Below are 18,083 nucleotides of genomic sequence, written 5' to 3'. Positions count from 1 at the left end.
GTCAACCACACACCAATGAGCGTGTAGTTTCACAGTCAGGTTTTACTATGACGTCACGTTTGCTTCTTCACAACCAAACGTTGTGAGCTACATCCATCTTTCATACTGTCAATGTTAGCGACACATTCCATTTTTTTTTATTAAAAAATGTTCATGGTGCAGCTTAAAGGTGAATGCAGTATATATATTAACTACAAAGAAATACAAAAGGTTGCTTTATTTTTTTCCAGAATTCTTACTTTTAACTTCCCTTTAATCATATTCAAAGGACAAATGAATCTAGCAGTAACCCATGCAGCTTTCCTGTGAGAAATTATCATTACATGCAAAAGAAAATAATCGCAATAATCCACCACTGACCTCACTTCAAACGTGGCTTGTCATACCCCATGTGAACAAGCCACATAGCTCTTTCACTAGAATAATCGCCCACCGAGAGGCTCTTGGCAGATCTCAAGGATCTGCTCTGCACTTTCCCCCCCTGCTGAAGCATTAGAAGAATTCAGAATTCCATTATGGAGTATTACCAAAGAGGGAGCTGAGCTCCCTGACATTAGTAATCACTTCACCTGCCTCGTGAGGCCAAAACTACAAAATGCAGTAAGCAGACAGAAGTAATAGTCTGTGGAAAAATTTGAATATCAGATGAAAGGTTGTGCTCCTGACGTTTTGACTGCTGTGAAAGGTTCCATTATATTTACCATTTGATAACATTTAACTTTTGTTAAATTTGCAAATTTTGCAACTTTTGCAAATGTTTCCCTGTCTATGCATTTGAACACAGCAGGAAAGGGCTGAAATATGTGCAGCATTTCCACTTCTAAATTGATGTCCCTCATTTGCAGTGCATAACTGTCTGACAAATATGGTGACATTATCAAAAGAACTAATGAGCTCAGAGGCATACGTGTTTTGCTGGATTAGATTTGGAGAACCAGTTTCTGATTTCCATTCCTACATCCAATGCAAAGCAATAACACTGCAGGTAGATGCCTGCTGTGAGTATGGTATGGAAATTTATTTCACAGTCACTGCTGAAATGAAACCATTTAATTGCCTCATTCCTTGTACAGAGAACTTTCCCTTTTCACAGTGTCTGTCACTGTTGGCGCAAAATGGCACAAGCCTATTTTGAATGTGTGTAACAGACTCATTAAACATGACAGATTTCTGTAGACTCCCTAGTCTAGCTCAAACGCCACCAGGTCGAATGCTGAACGAAAGTTTCGTCCGTCCTTACCTCTTTGTCCATGCTGTCCAGGTCCTCCTTGCAGAGAGTGTATAGCGGCATTGTTTCTGACATGCTTGGCTGTCGTTTCCGCCGAGATGGTCCAGGCTGCTCATCATCTTGGCCGGACTCTACTCCCTCGTCTTGCTGACTCTGGGAGGTTCCCCTAGGGTACACAAGTATAAAACAAACGTGAAACACTGAAAATACAAATAACTTTGTCCAAATGTGGTAGCTACATTTTATTCTGAAATTGGTAGTGGGTACTACATCAGAAAAACAGTTTTTAATGGCATCTGTGGTCTTTAAATGCTGTGCTGCTCAGATGTCACATGAAAGTGTACAATGGCCTGAATATTAATGAGAAATACACAACACTGTTATGTTCTATTATATTTCACTACTTTATGTTTTTATAGATGCACCTGCCTGCCCAGAGACCAGTGTATACACTATATGCTTGGGTCAGGTGTGATGTTACAGTGAGCTGGCTAACTACCTCCATGTTTGTTATTACTGCAGCAAAATGTTAGTTACATAATTGCTTTGTCACTTTAACAAATTTACTTGTTTCAAAAAATCTGCAGTTTGATATTATACTACCATAATAACCATGCAAGCTAGCTTTTCCACTCATACTGCCATAATGTCAGGAAGTAAGGTATCGTTGTTCAGCTGGGTATAACGTAGGCATGCTGCACAAATTTGGCAATGGTTAGTTCCCCAATTCCTTATTTGCAAAACAGCCACCTAAGTTACTAGACCAGCACATGAAATTGGATGATTTAGCTGACCTTATCTATTCAACTAAATGTTTTAGGGAAATCACTTGTAGTTTGTCCGTTTTAGCAAACAAGCTAACATCAGCCTAAACATCAGAAAGACAGCTCCAGGCTGGATTTGATCCTGAAAACCCAACTGACCCTTCACAGAATGCCCTGCTCAAGTCCAACATACTGTTATCCTGAGGGGTAAAATATATTTCTATTTCTTGCAAATGTGATGTCAGGTTACCTGCTCACTCAATGAATTTGTTTGATGCCTTACATAATAATTAGCTGGTTAACCATAGCGACTATGTCATTGAGTAATGAGGCTATCGAAAGCCAAAGCTAAAATGTCTTTTTTGGCCTTGCAACGTGAGTGCTGGAGTCTTTATTGCACTGGGAGCTTGCTGCTTGTTGACGTTTGTGATTACTGGCATCCATTTCTAAGCTGCTGTTAGCGTTTCTCACTGTTGATTGGGAGAACTGAAAAGAAGCATTGTCACATCTTTTGGATTTTCACAGACAATTCATCGAGCATCCTTCACACTGAAGTTATTCCATGTGCTTTGGAGGCAACCAACAAAGTCAGGGAAGGTCTCTTCAAAAAAATAAAAATAAAAATTGGATTAGAGAGGATATCTACATCGGGATTAGTTTGTGACATTTCTTTTAGAACATTGAGACGATGACACTTTTTCTCATTTCTATAAAGATGCAGATTAACACAAAGATTTTCAAAATTTAGATAAGAGAAAAACAAACCGAACCAAACGAATCACCTTCCAGGCACAAGGATGAATTAAAAAAACAAAGAGTATCATTATCATTTTTCTGTCATATTTTTCTCATTTTATTCTTGATGCTGTATATGTTATAGTGATATTTACAGGAAATGTCAGGCACCAGAATTAGGTTGCAAACACTGTACATAATCAGCTCATAGACAAGTAGGTGTAGGCGGTAAAAGGGAGTAGACCAGTCACAAAACACACAGATAGGCTTTCTTCTCTGTAACGAGGGCCCAGTAGATGCAAATGGGAAGACAAACTTTTCTACGGTTCCTCTTGGCAGTGCTTAATTGAGCAGATCTTCTTTGATGATTCAATCCAAGGTTATGCAACTTCCTGAAAACTCCATAGTGCCTCTAATCTATGAATAAAATGAGCCAATTTTCCGCTTTAGATGATTAATTACAGAGTATGATCACAGATATATTCAACTTAAAAACACTTTGAGCTGCTATTAAAAGTTGGAGTCTGTAATTTTCTGGCGTTATTATAAAGCATGCAGGTCAGCGTCTGCATGTGGCATCCCAATGACAAACTGGCAATGTTGGTGACTGATGAATGACAGAGTGACAGATCAGAGGTGAACTGTGAAGCCATCCTTTCACCTGCCACATTATTGCTGTCAAACAAGGACGCGACTGGCAATTCTGATCACTGCATAGGGAGAAAACATCTGACTGCCCTGAATTCAAAAATGCAAACAATACAAGGTGGGAGAGTTGTCTGGGAGGTGAAGCCTCCGTGGCTGATGATATCCCTGACCATCAAAGACCATCAGTCCACACAATAACAGGGTGTTGGAGCCTTTTTATTATTCCTCAGTTGATGGCTAAGGAAGCTATACATCTCCAACGGGGGTAATTCATGTAGTAGACTATCACTACACTGGCAGCTGCTTTGGTTTACAAAGAAGGTAAAGATTAAATGAGAGTCAGGAGTCAAAGGAGTACACTGAAGATCTAATATAAAAGAGTTGTCTTTAAGCAGACTGGCTTAATGTGGAAACCAGAGATGGGCAGTAACGCGTTACTTGTAACGCGTTACTTGTAACGCGTTACTGTAATCCGATTACTTTTTTCAAGTAACTAGTAAAGTAAGGGATTACTATTGCAAAAACGGTAATTAGATTACCGTTACTTTCCCGTAGGAACGCTGCGTTACTGCGTTACTAAAACCGTGATTTTTTTGCGAGAATGTCTCATGACAGTGACGTAAGCGAGTGCTACGGTTGTGACAACAGCTGTGTGCAGATCAACAATGGATCATATATCGAGTGCGGGAGAGAGTATGAGCGTGCAGCGTTTAAAGCGTGGAAGTACTGACCTTACTTTGAGTTTGATTCCATAAAAAGTGACAAAAACATTAGTGTCCATTAGCATTGTGCGTGGGAAGAAAACATCTTTTTACAGCGAAAAAAACCCCTAAACTTCCAAGCAAGCTCCGAGTGCGCTATGACGTAATGGAAAATTCACAGAGAAACTGCCGTATCCTTCCACTGACCGCTGCGGCACACCTGCACCAGGGTAAACCTCCGCCTACCCAACTCCTGCTGTACAGGTGAAAATAGAGCAACAGGACCGCTAGTCTTTGATTTTATTTATTTTCTGCTGTGTTTTACTTGCATCTATTTGAAAGAGTGAGTGTAAACACAAAAAAAAAAATATTTTATGTGCTGGAATGTGCAGAAAATAGGTTTAAATATTAAACAAATTTCTTCCAGTCAGAGAATGTTGCATATAATTAAATTTTTGCTTGATGCATAAAGTTAAAAGATTAAAATTAATAAAACTATAAAAGTTTTAAAAAGAGACTTTTCCATTTGATTACATTTTGTATGATGGATTATGCAGAAAAAGTAGAATTGGGCTGAAAGATCTATCGCTTTATCACCTATTCAGGTTGTAAATCGTGTTTTTAAAAAGTAACTAAGTAACTAAGTAATTAATTACTTTTGAAAATAAGTAATCAGTAAAGTAACGGGATTACTTTTTGGGGGAAGTAATCAGTAATTAGTTACTGATTACTTTTTTCAAGTAACTTGACCAACACTGGTGGAAACACTGAGCCACTTTTCTGAAACTGTAGGTACTTTCATAAGACGCTTCAGAGTTCAGCACTAGTTTATGGCAGTATTATAGAAATGGAAAACCAACATATTTAAAATGTAATGATATGATTATTAATACTTTGATAGAAGTGCTCCACGCTCTATTAAACTGGTGCAATGTTGTTGCATTGAGGTTGTGTAATTTGGTATATTACATGATGCATCATACATGGTGTATGATCCCCCATGATCCCTCACAAAATATTGTTTATTTCACGGTAAAGTCCTGCAGTACCTGAGACCAGACTGCTCTCTGGGATCAGAGAGCAACAAAGATCCTGCCGTGTGGAGGTAGGCTGATGGACGGGACACTGCAGGGCCCCTGCGAATCAGTTTCCCTGTGATGGAGTCATATGTGCGAACCTCTGGAGATGCAGGTGGAGTTCTCGGGTGGATGGGTGCTGGGTGGAAAATAGGTTTCTGCAGGGAGCCCTGATTGTCAGGGAGAAGTGCTGGACTGTTGCTCCTTTAATCAGACCAAAAATAAAAAGGAAAAAGAAAAATAGTCAGTGAAGTTTTGGGCTTCTGCAGTTAGTATGCTTTAAATCATCAATTGGCTGGTTTCCATAAGATCACAACGCCCTCACCGTGCTGTCTTAGAGTAATCCTCCTTCAGTGGGTAGAGCTGCTCCTCCACCCTCTCCCACCGTTCTAGACAACTCCAGAGCCAGTCTGGGTTGACAACGTGGAGGTGCTTGCAACCTTGTGCCTGACGGACCTTCTCGGTGCCTGGATGACAGAGATGGAAGAGAATGCGAGCGAGTTTTGACCTTACAATCGAAAGCCATTACCAAACATGCACTCACTCTGCGTCTGCTGAATAATTCAGATAGATGATCCCACTTTCCCTACTGGAAAGCAGAAAATAATTACCTGGCCAATATTTTTTGAAAGATAACAAAGGATCTATCTCTTGGAACCACCGGGGTCAACATCCATTCATTTTTCTTTTTTTCCCTGCCAAATCTGGGCATAATCCAACTCCTAAAAGTCAGGTTTTAATTGATAAAGTGCTGAATAACACTACAGACACAAAGACATCAGACTGAATTACTGAGTGCAGAAACTTGTACTTGATGTACAAGCTGAATGCTTGAGCAAAGTGAGCAAAGCTGCAGTTCAGCTGTATTTTGCCAGATCTATTTACATCCTGGTCAACATACTACTATTTGATAGCTACAAAAGTAAGATGTATCAAAACAAACTAATCTCTACAATTTAAATGTCCAATGTCAAACAGCCAAAAAATGCTCTCAGTGGAAAGATGGCTTTCAAGAAGCCATTCTTAACGAGATGAAATAGGAAAAAAAGGCTGAGGTATGAAAAATTACACTTGATCTTTACTGAAAATCAACCACAGCAGGTCTTACTGAGTGATGAATTCAAATCTGTAATGTCTAAATCTAGTCATCATCAACAAATATGGAGGTTGTAAAAAGAAAGGTATAACAAAGCTCAGGCTAAGATAAATATCTCTTATAATTTAAACTGTGAATCAGCAAAGCTACGCTAAGTAGAAGAAGAATAACAATATGGAGCTATGATGAGCAACTAAACAAGTACAGCTGAGTTTTTGTTTATAAACCAATATGACTGACACGCAGATTTATGCATTAGAATTCACTTTTGATGACCATTAATGTTTGAAAAAAATTATTACAGTCTATCAGTAGCTGTTGAGATATTTGCGTCTAGAGCAAAGCTGGAATGGCAGAGACTGCCAGGATTATAGTCACAGTTGCCATGGCCACTTCAAATCCACGTGGCTATTTTTTTTTTGACTCAAAATGAACTTTTAAAATGATTGATCTGACAGTTTAATTTTTCTGATACCATATACCCTTAACAGCTTTAACAGCAAAAATAAAACTTAACTCCGAGTTTGTATGTGTTTGTGTTAGGGGCCCATCAAAGAACAGAGTCTTGATGGACAGGTTTAATGGAGGAGAACGTGGGGGACATAAACAGCTTCCTGCTGTACCCCATGTCGTTAAGTGGGCATAGATGTTAAAGCTATGATTATTTAATCACTAACTCTCGTAGGATGTGTGTCATGGCTGCCCACTTTGCTGTTCAGCCAACGTAACAGGCATTTTCAGAAGTTATTTCCAGTTAAGTATCCTACTGCATATATTCCATCTCAGGCTATCCTGGTGATGTATGAGGTGACTGATTGCCAAGTGCTGCTCTCAGCAGGACTGCATCCCAGGTTAACAGTGCCACTTCCTATGCTTCTATTCACATGGTAAACTTGATTGGTGGCAATGGAAGCCGTGAATCTACAATTTCCAAGCTGGGTAAAGGGACTCTGACATGTTTCTTTCACTTCAGTAGGTCTAATTAGAAAAAAACAAAGTGTATGAATTTCACTTCATTCATTTCATTTCACTCAAGTAATGTTACTTAAATCTGTATGTTTTTATTTTTAGCACAACATTAAAACAAACACTTTCTTCCATAAAGAAAAGCTGTATAGCTATGACAATACATTTTTCCTCCATTAGTCATTCATTGTATTTACAATTACATCTCTAAATGTTAGTTTTCGTTGATGCTGCATTCTTGCATGCATGCTCATATGCATGTCAGTATAATCTAATCTCACTGATAACCACCTTACTGAGTTTCTGTTTCGGCAAACAGAGCATGCTGCTGCAGCTTCATTGGTACTGATGCAAAGAACTAAACCATGTTCGTAAGTTTAACCAGAACTCGTCACACCAGCGCACTGCTTAACTGTATGCCTGACCTCTACGATACATCAACTCTAATGACACTTTATTCACTGACATTTAAACAAGCCTTACGTGAGCTTTCTTAAATTCACCATTCACCAAATGTCACCATTAGCAAACCATAATTTGCATTAATCACACAGTTCCAGCATATTGTTACCTTAAAGAAAATCACTAACTATATCTTGCTAAATAACAGGTCAGAAAAAGAGTGAAAGGTAGCAGGCGTTCAGCACTTGAAATCCACTCTTTTTTGGAAACGCTTGAAAATAAACCCATAAAAACTGAATTGTCAGATTTAACTAAAGCTGAGAACACTATGCACAACTATTAAGAAGTAGGGTTGAAACTAGTGATTATATACATAATCACTCCATCATTAATTAAATATTCCTTAAAGGAATAAATCAACTGAGAATGAGATTGCCCCCTGTTGTCCATTATGCGTCCCAGGTTTAAGGGATCTCTGCTTCACGCTTATGGCTTCATCGATCTTTTAATACAGTACATGTAACTTGCGACATCACCACTCAGTACCAGCAAAGCCTATACACTATACTTTAACTAGCACGCATCTGTACATACCGGCTCTTGCTGCGATGAGATGTGTTGTCCGATTGGGATTTTGTGCACTGAGAATCAGATTCTTGCTGATCTTGGCCCCCAGCGCTTTGGCATGATAGTACTCACGGGTTCTTTCCATGGGGTAGTTAGTGGGGTACAGACCACTGAATACTATCGTCGTCCCCTCCAGTGTCTTGCTTTTCAGCTCTGGGACGATCTTCCGAATGTCCGGAATTTCAGAGGCCTCCTTCCTCAAGTATGCCTCATAGCGGGCGTAATACTCTGCATGGATCCTTTCAAGCACCTCCTCTAAATAGATGAGATGATCGTCCTGGTCATTATCAGCTTCTTCCTCCTCTTCCTCGTCATCTTCCATACTCTGATCCAGCAGCTCCTCGCCCATGGTAACACCAGACTGTTCACTATTCTGGGACTCTGTTTCTGGCTCTCTCCTATCTGAGCAGCCATTTCCGAGCTCGGGGTCAGGCAGAAGAACTGAAGGCTCTGGTGAGTCAGAGCTGCTTTCACCTTCAGCTCTGCCTTTACTGTCCTCTTCCTTTGCCCCATCCTTACAAGCAGGTTCTTGCGTGGTTCCTTCCTGGCCGGATTCCTTTGTCTGGCCAGACCTACTTTCACTGTCACTCTCTGATGAGGGGGGCTTTTCTGTAATGGAGTCACTGTCACTGTCACTGGAAAGGTCAAAGTCTAGGTTATTGGACTCATGTCTTGGTGCCGATGAGTTTGCACCTTCCTTGTCCTCTCGCGTCCCATTTGTATCGTCTTCCTTAACATTTGTAATCTCATCTCTCTGGGTGTCCTTGGATTCTTCCACAGGTTTTGTTTCAGTCTCTGAACCTTTATTTTGTCCCGATTCGTCCTCATCCGCTGTCGGGTGTGTCCGTTCTTTTGATGGCATGTCCTGAGAAGACTGAGGTGCTATGGACTCTTCCTTTCTGGAAACATTATTGTCCTTTGCCCTTTTCCTGAGGCCATTATTTTGCTCATCGACACCAAGCGTCCCTGTTTGTTCTGTGCTCTCTGCTGGTCGACTCGAAGAGCCTCCTGCTGGAAAAACACATAGAAGTTTAAAAGTATTCAAGGACACACGAATTAGAACCTAGAGGTGGGACTACAGTGAGATCAGCTTCTGATTCCCAAAAGTTACAACAACAATTAAAAAGGTGAGTTAAGGACTTAGCTACTGCCAGTGGTCATCAAAGATTATCTTCTACAACTGATGTGCTCAACAGAGGTTGTGCATTGATACTAGAGTTGCAGTACTAGTAATGGAGTACTGACAGCAACAAAATGGTAATGAACTAATGAATAAAAGAACTGTGCTGGTTTATAAAATTCTTAGAAAACAAATTCATAGAAAGATGGAATGTGTTTTTTTATTCTGTCCATTATGAAAAAAGTGAAATGGGCAATCAATACATTAATTAATATTTTTCCCCATCTCACTCCAAGTATATTATTTTAATTTTTGCCCCCCAAACATGTGCCTTACTTCCCTAAAAAAACTCACATGTTGGTGAGGTGGTGTATTTCAGGACAGGATCGGGTCTAAAGTGTTTTTTCATTATTGGTGGAACGATTTCGAGGATTGTATGGCTAGCTAGCTGATTATTCTTCACTTCCACCATGCTAAAGATATTTGGGACATGTCAGCACATCATTTCATTTGCCAACAGTAGGGTGGGTATTAAACCTGGTTACCAACTGAGTTACATTAGTACTACTGAGTACCGATTAACTTAATGATTCCATTGTTGTTAGGTACCAGAACACACATGGGTAGAGGAAGAACAAGACTGTATGAAATCCCTGGTGAAGAGCAACATGTTGAAGAGCAATAAAAATGTCTCAGGTGTGGTTAAACCCTATGCAGGCAGTGCTCTCTGCACCATTTTAACCTGCATCATTTTCCTTTTTTTGAACCACATAACTTTATTCGAGCTGATGGTTACATGTTTTATATTAATTCTGGAAGGTCTGTTGCCCTCCAATTATAAACCTCTCACTAATAACCCTCCTGACATTTCACACTCCTAGATTTTTGCTCAGGAAGCGCTGTTCCAATTTCCCCTTTTGGCAAACACTTCTTGGAGCAGAGTCTTCCTCTAAGACAAATTGAGGTTGTGTACACTGAATCACTCCGGTGAAAGCAACTCGCTTTGTGCTAACCAATCAGCAGCACAGAATTAAAAAAGAAAAATTTGGAATCAGGCTGTCATGTTTTCTTCAAGCAAAGGAGTTTATCATTTTAATAAGATAGAAAGATCTACTGCAAACTTCGAATGAGGTTCCTTGTTCAAACAAGCATGCTGTATCACTGTGACCCACAGGGCTGGATGGACGAGAGAGGGCAGTGAAATAATCTGAGGAGGCAGGCCAGTGTGCATCAGCCATCAGAAAGAGAATTCAGCAAATTAAATAGTGAACAAACAAACTTTTCAACAAAGGCTAATATATTCCAAAGTACAAAGAACCAATTACTCTGACATTATGTGATGCATTTCAAGCTTAGAAAGGTTGACAATTGCGTGGTAAGAGCAAGAACTTTTCATTTAATGTAACTGGAACTCACCCATGATATAACCCACACAGCTCTGGTCCTATATTGTTATTTATTTATTTATTTATTTATTTTTATTTAGTGATATATCAGTTAACCATGCAATAGGCTAAGCTTCAGCTGGACCACAACATAAACGGCTCATTAAAATTTTAAGATCAATCTTTATCATATTAAATTTTTTTTATAGAAAATATGGCTGAAATCTTCTGTGTTTGAATCAGTGGGGTTTATAATATACACAGAAAAGTAGATCTACTGGGGAATAAATATTTGAGAGCAATACCGAATGCCTCAGAGCTTTGTCCACTATATTGCTTTAGAATATTGAACTACCACCTGGTCTCTGATTTATTCATAAATATAATGTGATTGAAAAATGGTGCATCACAATTCAGCTCAGCAGGACGGCAGAAATTAAGTGTTTGATACTCACAATTTCTTCAATGAAATCAGGATGCCAACATTGATAGTTCTGGTTGTCTGGGTAAGATAAGTTGGTTGTGCTAGTTTTGGCATGTAAATATGCTAAATTATTAAATAAAAATTTAAAAATAGCACTGTTGATGTCAGTGTTATTAGTTCTGAAGACTGGCAGTATAAAAGAAGAACATAGCTTCTTGGTCCTTGAAAAGTGACAAAGTCAGAGTACCCTTGAGCCAACAATCCCTTTAACGTTAACTAGTAATGACTTCATGAACTTCTTCACAAATAAAATTCTTATCATTAGAGAAAAAATTACCAATAATCATCCCACAGATGTAGTATTATCTACAGTTACTTTCAGTACCATTGATATTCATTTAGACTCTTTTTCTCCAATTGATCTTTCTGAGTTAACTTCAATAATTACTTCCTCCAAACCATCAACGTGTCTTTTAGACCCCATTCCTACAAAACTCCTCAAAGAAGTCCTGCCATTAATTAATGCTTCGATCTTAAATATGATCAACCTATCTCTAATAATCGGCTATGTACCACAGGTCTTCAAGCTGGCTGTAGTTAAACCTTTACTCAAAAAGCATCTCTAGACCCAGCAGTCTTAGCTAATTATAGGCCAATCTCCAACCTTCCTTTCATATCAAAAATCCTTGAAAGAGTAGTTGTCAAACAGCTAACAGATCATCTGCAGAGGAATGGTTTATTTGAAGAGTTTCAGTCAGGTTTCAGAGCTCATCACAGCACAGAAACAGCTTTAGTGAAGGTTACAAATGATCTTCTTATGGCCTCTGACAGTGGACTCATCTCTGTGCTTGCCCTGCTAGACCTCAGTGCAGCATTCGATACTGTCGACCATAATATCCTATTAGAGCGATTAGAACATGCTGTAGGTATTACAGGTACTGCACTGCAGTGGTTTGTATCATATCTATCTAACAGACTCCAGTTTGTGCATGTAAATGGAGAGTCCTCTTCACACACAGAGGTTAATTATGGAGTTCCACAGGGTTCAGTGCTAGGACCAATTCTGTTTACATTATACATGCTTCCCTTAGGCAGTATCATTAGAAGACATAGCATACATTTTCACTGCTATGCAGATGACACCCAGCTCTATCTATGAAGCCAGATAACACACACCAATTAGTTAAAGTGCAGGAATGTCTTAAAGACATAAAGACCTGGATGGCCGCTAACTTTCTGCTTCTTAATTCAGATAAAACTGAGGTTATTGTACTCGGCCCTGAAAAGCTTAGAAATATGGTATCTAACCAGATTCTTACTCTGGATGGCATTACCTTGGCCTCCAGTAACGCTGTGAGGAACCTTGGAGTCATTTTTGACCAGGATATTTCCTTCAACGCACATATTAAACAAATATGTAAGACTGCTTTCTTCCATTTGCGCAACATCTCTAAAATTAGAAATATCCTGTCTCAGAGTGAGGCTGAAAAACTAGTTCATGCATTTATTACTTCCAGGCTGGACGACTGCAATTCATTATTATCAGGATGTCCAAAAAACTCGCTGAAAAGCCTTCAGCTAATCCAAAATGCTGCAGCAAGAGTCCTGACAGGGACTAGAAAGAGAGAGCATATTTCTCCTGTATTGGCTTCCCTTCATTGGCTTCGTGTTAAATCCAGAATTGAATTCAAAATCCTGCTCCTCACATACAAGGTCTTAAATAATCAGGCCCCATCTTATCTTAATGACCTTGTAGTACCATATAACCCTATTAGAGCACTTTGCTCTCGCTCTGCAGGCCTACTTGTTGTTCCTAGAGTATTTAAAAGTAGAATGGGAGGGAGAGCCTTCAGTTTTCAGGCCCCTCTTCTGTGGAACCAGCTTTTTTCCTTCCCACTGTCCCAAAGTGCTTGCTCATAGGGGGTCATATGATTGTTGGGTTTTTCTCTGTACCTATGAAGCGCCTTGAGGCGACTTTTGTTGTGATTTGGCGCTTTATAAATAAAATTGAATTGAATTGAGAGCCTTCAGTTTTCAGGCCCCTCTTCCGTGGAACCAGCTTCCAGTTTGGATTCGGGAGACAGACACTATCTCTACTTTTAAGATTAAGCTTAAAATTTCCTTTTTGCTAAAGCATATAATTAGGGCTGGACCAGGTGACCCTGAATCCTCCCTTAGTTATGCTGCAATAGACGTAGGCTGCCGGGGGATTCCCATGATGCATTGAGCTTTTCCTTTCCAGTCACCTTTCTCACTCACTATGTATTAACAGACCTCTCTGCATTGAATCATATCTGTTATTAACCTCTGTCTCTCTTCCACAGCATGTCTTTTATCCTGTCTTCCTTCTCTCACCCCAACCGGTTGCAGCAGATGGCCCAGCCCCTCCCTGAGCCTGGTTCTGCTGGAGGTTTCTTCCTGTTAAAAGGGAGTTTTTCCTTCCCACTGTCACCAAAGTGCTTGCTCATAGGGGTCATATGATTGTTGGGTTTTTCTCTGTATCTATTACTGTACGATCTACTGTACAATATAAAGCGCCTTGAGGTGACTGTTGTTGTTTTTGTTGATTTGGCGCTATATAAATAAAATTGAATTGAATTGAACTTGACATATTAGTGGTTGAGGTTACGGGAGCCTCGTCTGTGGTTGTGAAGTTTCTTCGTTTTTAAACAAATGTACAATTTGCTACATTTTTACAGTCTTTTGAGGAACATTAATATCTGATCCAGACAGAAACAGAAACGAAAGCATTTAGTGAACAATCTATGTAATGTCTGAAACTGGACAATTAATTCGGCTCCTGTTTATCTGACTGCGTCATTAAATAAATAAATAAAATAGTTGATTGTTGGAAGTGACCCTCAACTATAGCCCAGACACTTCCCACAAAGATTCCCATCACCACTGCAGGCATAAATTTCTGATTAAAGGCAGAGAACCATGAGATAGTGTGTTTTCCAATTAAACTTCTCTAAGCATCACTTATTTTATTTATTTATTTATTTCACACTTGGTACAACAATTCAAACAAACCAACCACACTTTCTATCAAAAAGCACTACAACCATGTGTGAAAAGGAGCAGGAAGAAGAAAATAATCTTATTACAGGGTGTTTACCTGCATAAAAGAATTGTTGGTCCAGATTGTTTTTAATGGACATATTACCTTATCAAAGATGAGTGGGTGAACCATACCTTTCCTGGCCATCTGAGCTTCCCGTGATCCCGGAGGAGCATTGATGTCTCCCGTGCCCTGGAAGTAAATGTATTTCTTCACAGTGATGAGGTTAGGTGCGAATTTCCACACATCCTCTCGGTCATCGATGATACAGACCATCGAATCTCCACAAGGAAAAAGGTTTCTATCCAGGAAAGAAAGAAAGAAAGAAAGAAAGACAGTGCTCAAAACAACAGTAAAACTGCTGAGCGTCATGGCAGATGCTCAACACAGACAGCCCATTAAAAATCTAGTAGTGTTATTTGTGGTTACAGGGAAATAAGGGGAACATCAATTTCTTATATCAAAGTTCCGCTTTTGGGTTTCCAAGAAGAGGCATCGCTGGCAACCACTCATAAGTGACACTGAGAAAGAACAATAGAGCTCTACCATTTGTGCTGCACAAACATGAACAAACAATGACAATAAAGACATTAAACAAATGGATAATGGCGCTAAGAAAATTATTTGGATTAACCAGCTCCTGGGTTTTTGGTTATTATCTGCTTAAAACAAAAACAAACAAAGAAAAAAAGAAAAACGGAACAAAAAGAAATGTTTTATTCATGTTTTTTTACTCAGTGAATTCTCTACTCATTTTGTTGTCACGCTTATTTTGCTCCTCTGCTCTCTGTTTCACCTTGTGTCTCACTGCTCCGCCCCCTGTGTAAAGTCTCTCCTCCACGCACTCGGAACACAGCCAATCAGAGGAGAAGGCAAAGCATAACAACTTGTTACACAACTGGAAACCGAGTGTAAATACTAGAATCAAATCCTTACATAACCACCAAAGAAAACCAAAAGAAACATACCCCGAATCTTTCTCTTTGTTTTTAAAACAAAACCCTGTATAGTAGAGTCCAGACAGAAGACAAGGACTGATCACTAGACTAAGCTGTGAGCGACCGATCTAGTCTTAGGTAGGAAATTCTCACCTAAGATTCCCAGTCTTTGAGAATGGATCGATGCATTCATCTCTAGAAAGGATTCGATGAGAGAAAAGCTTCTTTTCAGGATCCAGGAAGCCTATAAAGAAAAGCAAAAAAATGCAGATTTAAATTATTATTATTTTTTTAATCTATGCAACTGTAACCACTTCTTCAACACAACAGTGGATATTTTTCTTAAACTGACAAGCTTTTCTTGACCTTCTCTTTGGTCTTCCTGAATGCAATCAATCCAAGTTTCCCAGGGATTTTTACTGAAATAAAATGTCTATCAAGAAACGTGGACAGTAATGTACAGTGACTAAACAGGACAGCCACTGTACAGGCTGCGAAACCACAGCAAAAGCTGTCAATGGCAGGAGCGCTGATCTCAAACATGTTGAATCACTGCATCAGGGTCAGCAGTAAAATCCAATTCAAAATGCATTAAACATTCATCATATGGAGGCAGAACAGTACTAGAGTGAGACTGCCCCTACCATTTATTGCCTGATGAAAGTTTGCACCCAGAATACTAAAAACAAGCTGCTTAGACACACTAACATATCAATATAACGTTACTGAATCAGAAAGCTGTAAAATATTTTCATTTAGAAAGAAAGCAACATCAGGATTACTTTGAGCAGCCAAGCGCTGTGCAAAGTAAATATCTGCAAACTTGGCAAGAAACCTGCTAACATCTGAGACATTACATGGGTTTAGTAAGCGTTTTAAAGTTTAAGTACAACTGCAGCTTGCAGATAGATAAGTGATCCAACAAAACATCAGCAAGAACACAAAGTATGAGCAGACACTCCCCTCTTATGGACACAAACGGGTAGTACAAGGTGAAAAGTTTCCCAAAGTGTCAAAATGCAAAAAGTGAAAGTGTAAGGTGATTTAATACATATCCGAACTTTAAAGTGGAAAGGTGCTGCAACATGTAAAACAATACGCTCCTTACCAGCAATGGTGTGTGCATAAAGGCGGCTCCCAAATGTGAAGACATGCAGCTCATAGAGCTTGGCGATTTTCTCCAAGAACTCCTTGCAGTGTGGGCGAAGTCGTGTGTGAAGCATAGGCTCTCCTCGGCCAAGCTGGAAGTGGAAAATGCCCTGAAGGACACAACAAGAGATTAAGAAAACGTCAGAAAGAAGCTGCAGGGTTGGGTATCAGGATGCACTATTAAAGACATTATCATTGCCGACAAACTGAAAACCCCTTGATCTTGTTTTTAATGGGAAAACAAGGACTTGTGAAATACATGGGCAGGCTCAGCAGCTTAGTGTGTGTTTGTGTGTGTAGCTACATTACAGACTGATTTATGATTCTTTTATTTGCGCTACTTTTAGAGATCATTTTAGCATTTATCAATATCCTATAGCAGTGTCTTGTTGCTACAGCGGAGGCTGTTCAACAAAAGCTACATTGTACGAGTGTTTCAAAATAGCACTTTGCTAGAAATCAAAAGACGTGGTAGAATAAAAACCCTGCTGACAGTGATAGTTGTATGAGGGGAGACCAATACCTTGTTGGACATCCGTTGGCAGTGCTGTTCAGTGGTGTGAATCAGCGTCTGGTCCAGGTCTACCATTAGGACCAGCTTTTTGTTGCGGTGCAGTCTCTGCTGGTCCTCTCTGCCCAGCTGTTCTGCTTGCTGTTGGGAGCGATTGAAGGTAATGAGTGGAAAATTAGAAAAACGTTTGCACACTCTAGGTTGTGTTTTTGTACAGCACAGGTGCAAGAGATATTAGAGAGAGATATTTTCAAGGTTTATGGTTAAGAATTTTTTGTTTAAGTTTGTGTGAAATTGTTAGTTAAGTGCTTGATAGAAACTTAACGAACAGTAGCTGCGTCCAGGTCATTTGTTTATGCTCTCATTTAAAATAAAATTCTCTCTGCTTTTAAAGCTATGGCCTGTATATAAAAGATGGACACAGATCCCATTGTTAAGTGTGAGAATGAACAACATGAGCGTTAACAACATCAAAGAAGGAAAGATGTCAGGCTTATTTTAGAGAAGCAATTGTTGCTGTGAGAAGACCATTTCCAAACAATCTGAGGTTCCTGGTTCTGAAGCCACAAGGATTATTCCCAAGACAAAATATTAAAGGTAAATCTTCCCAGGAGTGGCTGTTCCACCAAATTCAGCCCAAAGTCAGACTGCACATCCTCAGAGAGAGAATGTAAACAAACAAATTACTCTACAAGCCTCAGATAGCATACTAAAGTTTGTTACAGTATAAGAAGACTGGAGAAGTGTAGCATTTTTCTGCCAGAAGAAAACTTTGTCTCTCTACAAATAACACATTTGCAAAGTTGCATATGAACAAGCCACTGGAAATGTGTGAACAAAGGCCAAATTGCACAAAGCCACGTCTGGTGAAAACCAAATCAACACCTCATTCCAGCTGTCGAGCACAGTGGTGGAGGTGTGAAGGTTTGAGCTTGTTTTGCAACCACAGTCCCGGGCTCCTTGTAGTCCCCAAGTCGACTATTAAGTACTCTCTATGCCAAAGTACTGTAGAGTCAAATATAAGGTCATCTATTAAAAAGCTAAAGCTTGGCAGAAACGTTGTTAAATAGCAGGACAAAGATCCCAAGCAGCAAATCTACAAAAGAATAGCTGAAAAAGAAAAGAATCAAGATGCTGCAGGAGTTGAACCTTTCCTGCAAACCTCAATGAACTGAAGCAACATTGTAAAGCGTCAGTTCTTCCATAACAACTGTGTTCTATATTATTAGCAATTACTTCAAGTTATTACTGT

At 39.5% G+C, this 18,083-nt stretch overlaps 1 protein-coding gene across 4 annotated transcripts in view; it reads right to left on the bottom strand.

Moving 5' to 3' along the window:
* Positions 1–18,083, bottom strand: part of ctdp1 (CTD (carboxy-terminal domain, RNA polymerase II, polypeptide A) phosphatase, subunit 1) — a 97,610-nt gene that overhangs the window by 74,381 nt on the left and 5,146 nt on the right. For 3 of the 4 annotated variants that reach the window (XM_086281410.1, XM_086281407.1, XM_086281409.1), the window contains exons 4-11: positions 16,844–16,972; positions 16,280–16,430; positions 15,325–15,415; positions 14,368–14,534; positions 8,211–9,254; positions 5,478–5,619; positions 5,126–5,356; positions 1,241–1,394 (exon numbers count right to left, since the gene is read on the bottom strand). In XM_086281410.1, coding sequence (XP_086137536.1) covers positions 1,241–1,394; positions 5,126–5,356; positions 5,478–5,619; positions 8,211–9,254; positions 14,368–14,534; positions 15,325–15,415; positions 16,280–16,430; positions 16,844–16,972 — 2,109 coding nt within the window. The remainder of the gene's footprint in view (positions 1–1,240; positions 1,395–5,125; positions 5,357–5,477; positions 5,620–8,210; positions 9,255–14,367; positions 14,535–15,324; positions 15,416–16,279; positions 16,431–16,843; positions 16,973–18,083) is intronic. The other variant, XM_086281408.1, reaches the window with a different exon arrangement.

This window comes from Aulonocara sp. 'chitande type north' Nkhata Bay, linkage group LG22 (genome assembly GCF_057382095.1).
Source record: "Aulonocara sp. 'chitande type north' Nkhata Bay isolate Kocher_YH1m ecotype deep benthic linkage group LG22, A_spYH_male_GT1.1, whole genome shotgun sequence".
Classification (NCBI taxonomy): Eukaryota; Metazoa; Chordata; class Actinopteri; order Cichliformes; family Cichlidae; genus Aulonocara; species Aulonocara sp. 'chitande type north' Nkhata Bay.
The sequence above is the reverse complement of the archived record's forward strand: the minus strand, read 5'-3'. Positions and strand labels throughout refer to the sequence as shown.